The sequence below is a fragment of the Gadus chalcogrammus genome, chromosome 21, assembly GCF_026213295.1.
Source record: "Gadus chalcogrammus isolate NIFS_2021 chromosome 21, NIFS_Gcha_1.0, whole genome shotgun sequence".
Taxonomy (NCBI): Eukaryota; Metazoa; Chordata; class Actinopteri; order Gadiformes; family Gadidae; genus Gadus; species Gadus chalcogrammus.
In genome coordinates, this window is record NC_079432.1 from 2,131,579 (window position 1) to 2,144,403 (window position 12,825).

At 52.9% G+C, this 12,825-nt stretch overlaps 2 protein-coding genes across 2 annotated transcripts in view; one reads left to right on the forward strand and one right to left on the reverse strand.

The window, feature by feature from the left end:
- The window catches only part of disp1 (dispatched homolog 1 (Drosophila)), an 8,695-nt gene extending 5,158 nt beyond the window's left edge, over positions 1-3,537 (forward strand). The window contains exons 2-4 of the mRNA XM_056581845.1: positions 3-629; positions 1,104-1,370; positions 2,020-3,537. Of these exons, the coding sequence (XP_056437820.1) occupies positions 3-629; positions 1,104-1,370; positions 2,020-3,537 (2,412 nt within the window). The remainder of the gene's footprint in view (positions 1-2; positions 630-1,103; positions 1,371-2,019) is intronic.
- A 4,533-nt stretch (positions 3,538-8,070) lies between these two features.
- thbd (thrombomodulin) lies at positions 8,071-10,169 on the reverse strand. The gene has a single exon (XM_056581214.1). The coding sequence runs from the start codon at positions 10,048-10,050 to the stop codon at positions 8,494-8,496; it is 1,557 nt and encodes a 518-aa protein (XP_056437189.1). The 5' UTR covers positions 10,051-10,169; the 3' UTR covers positions 8,071-8,493.
- Between the last annotated feature and the right edge of the window lie 2,656 nt (positions 10,170-12,825).

Consider the following 12,825-nt stretch of genomic DNA (forward strand, 5'->3'; position numbering starts at 1 on the left):
CCGTGGTGGTCCTCCACGAGCGCTACCTGCCCAGCGTGTTCCCCTGCGCCCCTCCCCCGGGCCAGCAGGGGGCGGCGGTGCGTCGCGGCGGCGTGGCGGCGGTCTGGGCCGGCGCCTGCCACGTGGTGCAGCGGGGGCTGGCGGCCATGTCGGAGGCGTCCACGGTGTTCTTCGAGAAGGTGCTGCCCTGCGTGGTCATCAAGCTGCGCTACCTGTGGCTGCTGTGGTTCCTGGCGCTGACGGTGGGCGGGGCCTACGTGGTGTGCGTGGACCCCAAGATGAAGCTGCCCTCGCTGGAGCTGGCCGAGTTCCAGGTGTTCCGCTCCTCGCATCCCTTCGAGCGCTACGACGCCGACTTCAAGAAGCTCTTCATGTTCGAGCGGGTGCAGAACGGAGAGGACCTCCACATGCCCATCACCATCATCTGGGGGGTGACCCCCGAGGACAACGGGGACCCCCTGAACCCCAAGAACAAGGGCAAGCTGGTGCTGGACGGGGGCTTCAACATCGCCAGCCCCGCCTCCCAGCTCTGGCTGCTCAACTTCTGCCAGAAGCTCAGGAACCAGAGCTTCGTGTTCCAGTCCGAGGAGCAGGACTTCACCAGCTGCTTCATGGAGACCTTCAAGCAGGTAGGACCGCGGCGCCGTAGGGCTGTACTTAGGGCTTGGCGATAAAACCGATTTTAACGATTAACTCGAGTGTGTAGCTCACGTCGACTTGTTTAAATGAAAATCGTTTTTCTCTTCAACATCCGCCAAACGCTTCCCGCTCAGCTCCCGTAGTTCGGAATGGGCTCAGCCCTCCCCCCGCACAGAGCGCGCATTTACCAAAGCGTTTTTTTTAGGCCATATCGCCCAAATGCTGAAGGTATTGGCTAACTAACAATTCAGGCTTCTCGCCTGAATGGCAGGCCTACCTGCATGCTGCATGTGTGCAGTCCCATTCAGTCCTCACTTTGGACAACATTGCATTTGCAATGCGCATAAGCCTGTATACAGAGTCTCGGTGCTGACCCCTGGGTGCGTAGGGGGCGAGAGCCCCTCCAATCTAGTCTTTACCCTGTCCTAACCCCCCCCCGTGTGTCTCCTGGCTCCGCCCCCCAGTGGATGGAGAACCAGGAGTGCGACGAGGCCTCTGCGCTCTACCCCTGCTGCAGCCAGTCCACCTTCCCCTACCGCCAGGAGGTGTTTGAGCTGTGCATCAAGAGGGCCATCATGGAGCTGGACCGCAACACCATGTACCACCTGGACAGCAAGACCCCCGGCCCGCGCTTCGACATCAACGACACCATCCGGGCCATCGTGCTGGAGTTCCAGAGCACCTACCTGTTCACCCTGGCCTACGACAAGATGTACCACTTCTACCGCCAGGTACGCCCCTCTGTAGGCCTTGCCCCTCCCTCTCTAGGCCTGTCCCCGCCCTCTGTAGGCCTTGTCCCTCTCTCTCTAGACCTGGCCCCGCCCTCTGTAAGCCTTGCCCCGCCCTCTCTAGGCCTGGCCCCGCCCTTCTAGATCTGGTCCAACCCTCTGTAGGCCTGCCCCCTCCCTCTGTAGGCCTTGTCCCGCCCTCTGTAGGACTGGCCCCGCCCTCTTTAGGTCTGGCCCCTCTCTCTCTAGGACTGGCCCCGCCCTCTGTAGGCCTTGCCCCTCCCTCTGTAGGCCTGGTCCCTCCCTCTGTAGGCCTGGTCCTGCCCTCTGTAGGACTGGCCCCGCCCTCTGTAGGCCTGCCCACGCCCTCTTTAGGCCTGGCCCCACCCTCTTTAGGACTGGCCCCGCCCTCTGTAGGCCTTGCCCCTCCCTCTCTAGGCCTGGCCCCTCCCTCTTCTGCAAGCCAGGGCAGGGTCAGTACAGATTACAGATTGGACCGTTTAGTTGATTTACTTAACCGTCCTTGCAGGGACGGTTAGGAAGGCAACAGGTGCTGAAAGGACAGATATGCTGGCGTGAACCAGTTGTAGTGTTGGTACACCTGTTGTGGTTCTGGTTCTGATTCCGGTTCTGGTTCTGGTTCCGGTTCCAGGTGGACGAGTGGATCAGCGAGGAGCTGCTCAGCGCCCCGGCCGGCCTCCGTCACGGCTGGTTCATCAGCAACCTGGAGTTCTACGACCTCCAGGACAGCCTGTCGGGGGGCACCCTGATCGCCATGGCGCTGTCGGTGGGCGTGGCCTTCGGCGTGATGCTGCTGACCACGTGGAACGTCATCATCAGCCTCTACGCCATCATCTCCATCGCCGGCACCATCTTCGTGACGGTGGGCTCCCTGGTGCTGCTGGGCTGGGAGCTCAACGTTCTGGAGTCGGTCACCATCTCCGTGGCCGTGGGGCTGTCGGTGGACTTCGCCGTGCACTACGGCGTGGCGTACCGGCTGGCGCCCGAGCCGGACCGGGACGGGAAGGTGGTCTTCTCTCTGAGCCGCATGGGCTCGGCCATCGCCATGGCGGCCCTGACCACCTTCGTGGCGGGCGCCATGATGATGCCGTCCACGGTGCTGGCGTACACGCAGCTGGGCACCTTCATGATGCTCATCATGTGCGTCAGCTGGGCCTTCGCCACCTTCTTCTTCCAGTGCATGTGCCGCTGCCTGGGTCCCCAGGGGTCCTGCGGGCAGATCCCCCTCCCCGAGAAGCTGCGGTGCCAGGCCTTCGCCGAGGGCACCGCCAGCCTCCCCCCGCCCCCGGGGAAGAGCCCCGGGTCGGGCAAGTACCGGCTGGGCGGGCGGGGAGCTGTGGAGGTGGAGCACTGCGAGCTGGAGCCGCTGGCGGCCAATCAGAGCAAGGAGGGGGAGGAGCCCTGTCAAAACGGCTCGGCCAATAGCCGTCCCCCGCAGGCCCCCGGAGATCTCGGACCCTCCCCGGACCCTGCTGGCCCTCAGAGGAGACACCTCCAGCTGGGCCCCCAGACCCTCTCCCCTTCTCCCCCCCCGAACCCGTCCCCCGAAGCCCTCTACCCGGCCCGGGAGTGCTGTCTGCACTACATCCGCTACCCCCACCTCCACCACCACCCCTGCTCCCAGGGCTGGATGGCCCACCACCTCCTGCCCGACCCCGGCCAGGACCCTGGTCCGGGACCCCCGGGGGGTCTGGAGAACCCACCCCCCAGGGTGAGTCCGCCCGGGCAGAACCAGACTCCACCGACGGGTTCGGAGAGGACACGCCCTCAGGCCCCGGCTCCCGTCGGCCCCTGCCAGGTGTGCCGACCAGCGCCGCTACAACCAGACGCCGCCCCACCTGGTGGCGACCACCGCAGTTGTGGGGGGCGTCTGTCGAGCCCCCCGGGGGGCGACCATGTCTCCAGGACGCTCTCCTGCTGCACGACGCCCCGCAGCCAGGACACGCCCCCCGGGAGGCCCCACCCCCCCGTCGACCCCATAGTACACGCCCCCCGGGACGCTGCCGCCCGCGAGCCGACTGCGTCTCCAAGGAAACTGGGCTGCTTCAAGAGGAGGTTAAAGGTCAAGACGCCAGACACCTCGGAGGTGGACGGCGGCGCGGCGGCACAGCCTCCGCCGGCCACGCCCGCCTCAGAGAGTTTGTGTTGACGCAGAGACGCTCGCCGTGTGTGGTTGACGTCCGAAATGCGGCGCGTAGCCGCGGCCCGCTCCCGCCGCGCGCCTCTTTGCGTTCCCGCAAACATCCCGACTTATTTAATATATTTTCGTCTACAATTCAGTTTCCACAGCAAAACATTTTCTTCTAAGGCTAACGTCGGGCTGCTTCAAGCCAAATGCACCAAGGGGCCGAACCTGTAATCCGACAAATATGTCCGATCATATCGGATTTCCCCTGATGTGATGCAGTTAATGCAGCGGCGCAAGTTTCAGGAATTATTCTGGCCTTGCTGGATTTCATGGGCTAGCTTTTAGTGTTTGTATTAGCACGGATTGTACGAGCTAGCCTTGATTATACAAACTAGCCTGTGCCGTGTTCCAATACCCGTACTTCCATGAGTATACTTAAAGGAAGTATACTATCCGTACTATCTACTACGTAAATTTTTCAGATGTGAGTGCTGTTCCAAATCGAGTACTCCGTGGTGCACTAACCGGAAATTAGGATCACGACTGCCGCCGCGGCTCCTCCCCCGCAATAAACATCCCGCTTTGAACGGTGAACTCTTTACGCCTAGCAGCTATAAAAACTACAAAATGACTCTATTAATGCAGGCTATGTGGAAAATGCACCGACTTTGGCTCAGCCTGGCTCCGCCTCTTCCGCTACGTAGCTAAGATGGCTGCCGTTGAGTACGGAAAGTGTCCTTCGATCCACACTTCACGATTAGCCCGTTTTGAGTACGACATTGGAACACGGCACTGGATAATAAGGGCTAGCCTGGAGTGTACGCATTAGCCTGCAGTATTCGGGCTAGGCTGGAGTATACAGACTCCAACCAACTTCATCTCGTTATAACCCATGTGACGGTGGTTTCTGCCCCCCTGCTCCACTGACGTCATCTCTTGAATCAAACGGTGGTTCTATTGTCGAGTTCCTCCCAGGGAGGGATCTGTGATTAAAATGTGTTTTTAAGATCAAGAGTCTGGTGTCTGTCCTTCTGGGATCAAAGAGCAGCTGGACAGGCCGCTACGGTGACGTTCATAAGATGTTAGACCTTCTAGAGACCGAGAGCCAGACTCCGATTTCGTGACCCGCCCGCAAGGCCGCCATCTTGTATCCGGAACCAATCGAAGGTGAGTCCTACTACGGGGTGAGGTCTGGTGGTGGAGGGTTTGAATCCAGTCTGCCCTGAGCTCTCGAGGAAAGTGTGTTCTTATTTTGAAAGGGGATAAATTTGTCTCTGTTGGTTTCGCGGGTTTTGGCGGGAGATCCGTGACGCCGACGCAAGGTAAAAGCGCGTAACAGCAGAGGCGCGGGAGCAGGAAATCGGTTAAATAAAACTAAAACAAACACTGAATTCACCACACGTCTAAGTTTGCTTATAGAGGAGACCCATAAAAACAAAATGAAATAAAACAAAACTGTTTTTAGGTTTAAACTACCCTGCTAAGTCCATCAGCCTCATAACATAATGATATGTAAGGGATACTGTAAAGAACGCCGACGCAAAGAGCAGGTATCTTGCTTCGCCCAGAATGGGGCTTATTTTCAATAATGACCGGCGACGTTCTATACATTATTCCACTTAATACAAGGCTACTTGCCAAAACGAAAAAATTACTCCGCACTGCGTTTTTTTTACAATTTATTTGTTACCAGTGTTCATACTGTTGATCAGCAGAGGAATAGTCTGCCAAATACATTGGCAGAAAACTTTTTTTTTTAAGTTTAAACTACCCTTGTTCTAACTCAGTGCTGTGGAACGCTCCGTTCACTTTTATTGGCCTTCACAACTTCCGGCGGTGAATTATTCTTTGATAAATCACCGTTGCTGAGCATATAATGACCGCTGTCAAGGAAAGTGGATTTTTTTGCCGTCTTTCGTATCCCTCCGCAGGTAGTCCGGTAACTTATCAACCCCAGCGTACTCGGTTGCTAAGCGACGTCAACGTATTTGGCAGACTATTTCTCTGCTGAACAACGCTACGGATGCTGGTAACAAATAAATTGTAAAAAGACACACTGTGTGAGGTTATTTGTTCGTTTTGGCAAGTAGCCGTGTAATAATGTACGGAACGTTGCCGGTCATTATCGAAAATAAGCCCAGTTCAGGGCGAAGCAACACACCTCCTCTTCGCGTCAGTGTCCTTTTCGCCCTGTCGGGGCTTATTTTCCCGATGATGTACGGCGTTCTGTACATTGTCCCTTATATAACTAACCGTTAGAGCAGGGGTTGGCAACTAAGTTTGGCCTCGGGACAATTCTTTTTCCAGCCAGTAGGCGGCGGGCCAGAACATTATCAAAGACTAGTTCAAGGAATCGATTAATGAAAGTGCATCTGGAACTGTGACGCAGGCCCGTCAGCTGCCTTAGTCATATGCCTACCATGCCCTAGATGACTCTTTAAAGACGTACATATTAACAACTGTATGCCCTAATCACGTAAATGTCATACCTGATCACGTCCGGTAGAGGTGTTGCTGCACTGTCTCCACAGAGACAACGCAGACATATCATCATAAGCAGTTCTAACTGGAGAGAAAATGAAATCCGCGAGATGCTGATCATGTGAGAGAAGGTGATGCAGTCATATTAAACAAAGACGTTGAAAGATGGTGCGATCTACGAGAGAGACGCAGAGGAACTGTCCTTACGAGGCTTTTGTCGGGATAAAAAACCCTAACCCGTCCCTTACCCAAAAGTGGTCAGCAAAATAAAGAATATGTTGGCGTTTTTGCACTTGTAAATAGTTAATCGCGTTTGTAGCCTACACTCAGACGTGAACTCATTCTTGAGTGGGTCTCTAACCTTCCGGGAGCAAGTAGCAGGATTTGATACAATTACATTAAAAAACGGTTATGAAAGAAAAAAAGGTTCACTGTATCCGGCCCTTTACATTTTAAGCTAACAGATATAGATATGCGATATTCCAAAAAAATAAAATAATAATAATAATCATATAACTTCATAATTATCTGGCGGGCCAGTTACGGCCCGCGGGCCCCCAGTTGCCGATCCCCGCGTTAGAGGGTCTCCGCGACCCCCAGGACATGAAGCCTCACATGACGTAGCGATATAAAAAGGGTCCAATGGGGTGTTATTAGGCGGACACTTTTGAATAAGTTGACTTATCAGTGAAAGTTGTTGGAGAATGGAGAGGCTATATGTAGCCTAGACCTATAAATGCTTTCTGATCGGATTGGTTAAACTTGTACCGTGGCCATGTATTAATGAGACAATATCGCCATCTAGTGGCGACTTATTGAAACGTCAAAAGAGGCGGATCGATTAAGTCAGTCTGACCTCATGCGGTGCTCACGCATGAGGTCGAGCGTTAACGCGACAGTATGGACGAAGTGCAGGGGGCCTATACTTTATTCTGGTCTTCTTACGAGGGATTTATCAAACTAATCAGTTGGACTGCGTGCCTCTCATTATCGGTAGGGCCTTCCATGTTATTTAATCTGTAGGATTCTTGCAAATATGAAAAACAATGATGTTTAAATTTACAAGAACCCTGAGCCCTACACACATATATTTGTAAATGTGTATTATAAATTAACAAATAGAGGTTACTTAATGTTAAGTGAACTGAAAAGGGCAGATTTTGCATGTTGTGTTCGACTTTGCGCATGGTTCAAACTCTCCAAGCCTCCAGGCCACCATCACTAACATATTCAGGGTAGACAGTAACAAAGTACATTTACTTAAGTACTGTACATTTTTCTTGAATCTGTACGTTACTTGAGTATTCATTTTTTAGAAAACGTATGACTTTTACTCCTCTACATTTGATAGACAAATATAGTACTTTAGAATCCAATACATTTCTGGTAAGGTTCCCGTTACTCGTTACTTTGAAGAATGGCTTTAAAATCAGCAGATTCGCTTTCTTTTCTTTTCCAAAATGTGAATGGCCAGACACTGTGCTCTTCGCAGGAGGAACCAATCACGGTAAACAACGCCTCATACCTGTCCGTCCGGTTCAGAGTGCTGCAGGAAGGGTCAGAACCAAAGAGATGGAGACTCCTCACCTCCAGAGTACTCAAGATCTCAAGTCCGTGTTGGAGGCGTCTGAAGGGAAGAATGATTAATTTAGTTGAAATATTTACCCTGCAGTCAGTGCCTTCAGTGGGCTTCAGAGTCATTCTGTATCGCACTGTGGCAACAATTCAACAATGAGCTGAAATTAGAAAGAAAATGTACTTAAATACTATAGTATATTGAATAATATTTGACCAGGAGGATCTATAGCTTGACTGAAGTGATGGAGTTGTAAACTTTGTCCGCCACTGGTTTTAAATCGGTCTGACACTTTCAGTGCTCCCATTGGTCCAGAAGCCAGTTTGGACCAAGTGCAGCAGGACTTTATTCAGGTTTTCATATGAGGAATTTATCAAACTAATCAGTTTGATGCGAGTTGTTCTTTATCGGTAGGCCTAGCATATTATTTTATGTGTATGATTCTTGCAAATTGAAACAAGAAGTAGCCTACATTAAAAATATATATCTATAAATATCAGGCCTACATTTAATTAAGGCTTTTCTGAATTTAGGTAACTACATATTATGTGACCGAAAATATGTCTACATAGGCCTACGGTATTCTACTTTTCTCATTGTTAAACTCTCAGCCTCCAGGCCAACACGGCTGATCACACTAACGTGTTGTGATCAATAGTTCCCCTGCTGGCTGCAGTGCGCCTTCTGTCCACTGGGTGTCAGTGTTGTATGACAAGAAACATGAGCGGTTGACGTACAGGAAATATTCACTTCTTTGCATTTTTTGCACTTTTGCTTTTTATTTGTATAACATTTGAGACATTTACATTTTACGTTTGACATTCTAGCGGTGCATTTCCAGTTTATTTGTCAGTTGAGTAGAACCCTTTCCTTTGGCCCCACTGACCCACATGTCCCCGCTCCTCAGCGTCGCCATGCGTTCACTCCTCCAGGGCCGGCGCTTTCTCGGTCAGGCCCGAGGCCACTTGCTCCAGGTTGTGCCCTCCTGCCCCCCCGGGGCTCGCGGCCCGCCCTTCGCTGCGTCGGGTGGCGAAGTGATACACGAGAATCATCGCCAGGAATACCACCACGGCCACGGCCACCACCACGGCCACCAGCCCCCCCGCAGAGAGCCGATCCGTTTTGGGCGGGGCGGGGTCAGAGGTCGGGACGTAGCTTAAGGTGAAGCTCTCGGGCACCGTTCCCAGCACACACTCGTGGCCCCCGACCAATGAGAAGCCAGCGAGGCAGCTGCAGGTGTAGTTGCCGTAGGAGTTTTTGCAGAGCTGATCGCAGTGGTAGTTGTTGCACTCGTCCAGGTCCATGCAGACTCCGCCCTCCTGCCGAACGTCCAGGATGTAGCCAATGGGGCAGCTGCAATCCTCGGGTTCGTTGGGGTCGCACTCGGCCGGGCACTCTGCGAGCCCGCAGTAGGCCTGGCAGCGCAGCGGGTCCCCGGGGTCCCGCCGGTAGCCATCGAAGCAGGAGCAGGTGAAGCTGCCGCGCGTGTTGGTGCAGTCGTGCTCGCAGGGCGCGTCCTGGCACTCGTCCACGTCCACGCAGTCGTCTGCCACCGTGGAGCGGTACCCCCGGTCGCACGACCGCAGGCCCCTGGGGGCCGGCCCCGCCTCCCGGCACGATCGGCCGTCCGCGCCCAGGAGGAACCCGGGGCGGCAGGCGCACGTCGGAGGGGCCCCCCCGCAGCCGTGGGCGCAGCCCAGGGCCCGGCAGGAGTCCCCCCCCCGGAACGGGGCGCAGACAGCCGGGTCCTCCCCGCTCGGCGCCCGCCCCGGGGGGCACAGACACACCGGGTGGTCCTCGGTCCCGCCGCACTCGAACTCGCACCCGCCCCCCTTCATCCCACAGGGCCACGGCGTGCGCACCCACTCCCCGGACAGACACATGGACGTTGCGCCGTCGGAGTCACGTGTGAAGATGGTGCCGTGGGGCCGCGGCTCTGCGTCGCCGCTCCGTCCTGCGTAAGGAGGGTGCGTGTAGGTCCCCAACAAACCAGGCGGCTCGCACGCGTCTCTGCGGCGGTACTCACACAGAAACCCCGCGGCGCGCGCGTCGCAGGAACCAACGGACCACTTGAAACCGTCCTCGCTCGAGACCGAAACGCATCGGCGCGCGCAGCCCGAGCGGTCTGCAGCCGCCGCGTCCCAGTTGGAGAAGTCTGAGCCCGTGTCGCCCGTGTCCCAGCGAAACCCCCGCAGAGGGCCGGCCTCTTTCTGACACCCGGCGGCCCGGGACAGGCCCACCCAGTGCGGCCCGGACCCGCGCAACAGCCCCCGCAGCACGGCGTTGGAGTCCGCGGTCTGGACCGTCATTAGGTGTCCCGCAAACTCGGAACACTGGTCCCGCGCCGTTTGGAAATCTGCCGGTTTTGAGAAAACCGCGAAGCAGAGCGTGCCATCGCAGTGTCCGTCATCTCCCGCGAGTACCCCGTCACCAGCCGCGAGCACCCCAAGAAGCAGGAGAGCGAGCAGCGGGAACATGGTGTCTTAAGGTGGTGGCCGAATGAGGTTCAGCCCGGGCATAGCTCCATGCCGCAGCGCTCTGACTCCCAGGCGAGGAAGGAAGTCTCCTTTTATCGCTCTCCAGCTCTCCATTACGCACGCTCTGTCTTTAGGGCCACATGCACGCAGCCCACCCCTCTATTGGTCATAGTAGCCCCTCCCCCCTCTGTGTGTGTGTGTGTGTGTGTGTGTGTGTGTGTGTGTGTGTGTGTGTGTGTGTGTGTGTGTGTGTGTGTGTGTGTGTGTGTGTGTGTGTGTGTGTGTGTGTGTGTGTGTGTGTTAATTACTGTGTGACTAATAACGGAATATTCTTAATAGTGAGGCTCCAGGGGGAGGGGTACAGCTAGGGGGGGGGGGGGGGGGGGCAGACTAAAACAGTTTCTGCATGAAAACCGCAGCAAATCGCACGTTCAATCGATTGAATGATGACGCAGAACTGGTTCCACAAAACCTATGTTGTAATATTTATGCACAACTTTTTTTTTTCTGGTGGAGGAAAACCACTGTCACTTATTTCATACAAAAAAAGTTGTACAACCATGAGGACATATTTTCCTTTTTTCCAAAACCAGGGTATTGGTAAAATATACATAGCCACTAATTAGCCATCGTGATGAAATTCTGAACATGATGGTCGATTTATGTTTATTAGGACACTAGGGTCCACCTTATGTTCTTACAAAGAGCAATATGCCTTCCAGATGTTAATTGTTGATGCATTGAGGGCAGTGTGTAGAATCAAGCCGCAAGTATGAATTTGGTTGAAATGGAATATAATATTCAGAAGATTGTTTTAATTCGAGTACTAGCCTCCCCACCGATGAATGGTACAGACTTAGGTCCCGTCCACACGAAGCCGAAACAGGCGAAACCGTTACGGTTTCGATCTATCCGGTTTCGCAGTATCTCGGTAAAGACGGAGTCAAGCGAAACCGGGTAGATCTGTAGAAACGCTGTAGTACACATTCCAGGCCCATAAGGGGCGCTGCTTCTGCTACAGAAATCCTTGTTGTTGTGAGTTCTGAGACTCCGCGGGCTCAACAGTCATTGGCTAGAGGGTCGAGGGGCGGGGCGATGACGTCATGGTTTACGGTTTCAGTCGGTTTCAGGCGTCCACACGAATCCAAAACGAAACCGGGTAGATTTGAAACCACCTCCGAGGCTGGTTTCAGAAGTTTGCGGTTTCGGTCAGCGGATTCGCCGGCTTCGTGTGGACGGAAGGCCGAACTGTACAAGACCTTTGCGGTTTCGCCATTAAAAATCGGCTATGTGTGGACGGGGCCCAAAACTGATGGTTTTCTTGATTTATTGAAATCCTTCTTTAGTCAACCAATAAACCATCGTAAGAGCTTGTGCCTCTTCGGCGGGTGCTAAATCAATTCAATATTTAACCTTACCTGTAGGGGTGCACATAACTGGTACGCATGCGCGGCCATAACCGGGGATGCGTAACGTCATTTGTGTCACTACATCGCTTTTGCGTAACTTACGGGAGATCGAAAAAAAACGAAACAACAAAATACATTGAGCAGCTACTTGTGCGTTCGCCACCTGCAAAGAAAAGGGAAATGGAGCCGGAGCAGAAGAAAATGTTTTTTTTCAAAAAAGTGGCACCAAGATGTGCCGTGGCTCGAAACGAATCATAAGCGCAATGAATTGTGCGCTCATGTGCGCTGTGCACCGCGCACACACTGGAGAACTGCGCAACATCAGCTGATCTCAACGTTCCTTTTGTCAGATAATCAAACGCTCCGTGGTCGAGCTGCTGCAGTTTAATAAAAAAAAAAAAGGTGACGCAAAAAACCTCTGTGAAACTGGTTAAGTTTCATAAGATCTGATGTTACGTGGGGAGCTATGTCTGTGGTGCGTACCAAACACCATCTCCTGGTACTCAACTGAGTAACTCGATAAAGAAGTAATGTGCACTGCACCCCTGACTATATCGCTATCTTTCTTTCCCTGTTTACATTTCTGTTGTGTTCTGTTCCTCTCCCTCGTTCGCGTCAGAAACTCACCCTCCACACGGCACACTATATCAAAACAAAAGTCCTTCCAACAAGGCTGAATATAAGTCAATATAAATTCACCAATAAAATAACAATAATAGCTTGTGACTACTCAACAGTGCTGTGTACTCCCTAGAACCAACCCAGAAATTGGGTATAATTATAGTATACGTCACCAGTATAATCCCAAGAAAATAATAATCGATTTGTTTGCATTACACTAAAAGAAGCAAAAATGTAAATATATATAAATTAGTGCTGTCAAGCGATTAAAATATTGAATCGCGATTAATCACATTAATGTCATAGTTAACTCACGATGATCGCAAATTTTCTTTGCTAAATATCCTTCAATTTCTTTGTCCCATTATTTTTTCTCATTTTAATGCTCTTATCAACATGGAGAAGTGCATCGGCATGCCTTGCCGGCTTGCAAATGTTTTTTATTGATAAAAACATTGGGATATACTGATCAAAACAGGACGATACAAAAAAAAACCCTATAGTGCAATTAAACGATGAACATACAAACATACTGCCTTGAGCATAGCAGTCAGGCTACTGCTTCTTTGTTTTGAGGCAAAGAAAAAAAAATGAATGCCGTTAATATTGGTTTGCGTTAACGCCGTTAATAACGTGTTTAACTGTCAGCACTAATGTAAATGTATCAAGGTACCTGACCACATTTTGGAAATACCTAGCCGCTCCTCAGGGGCTTCAGGTGGCTGCAATATGCGTCCTCACCACT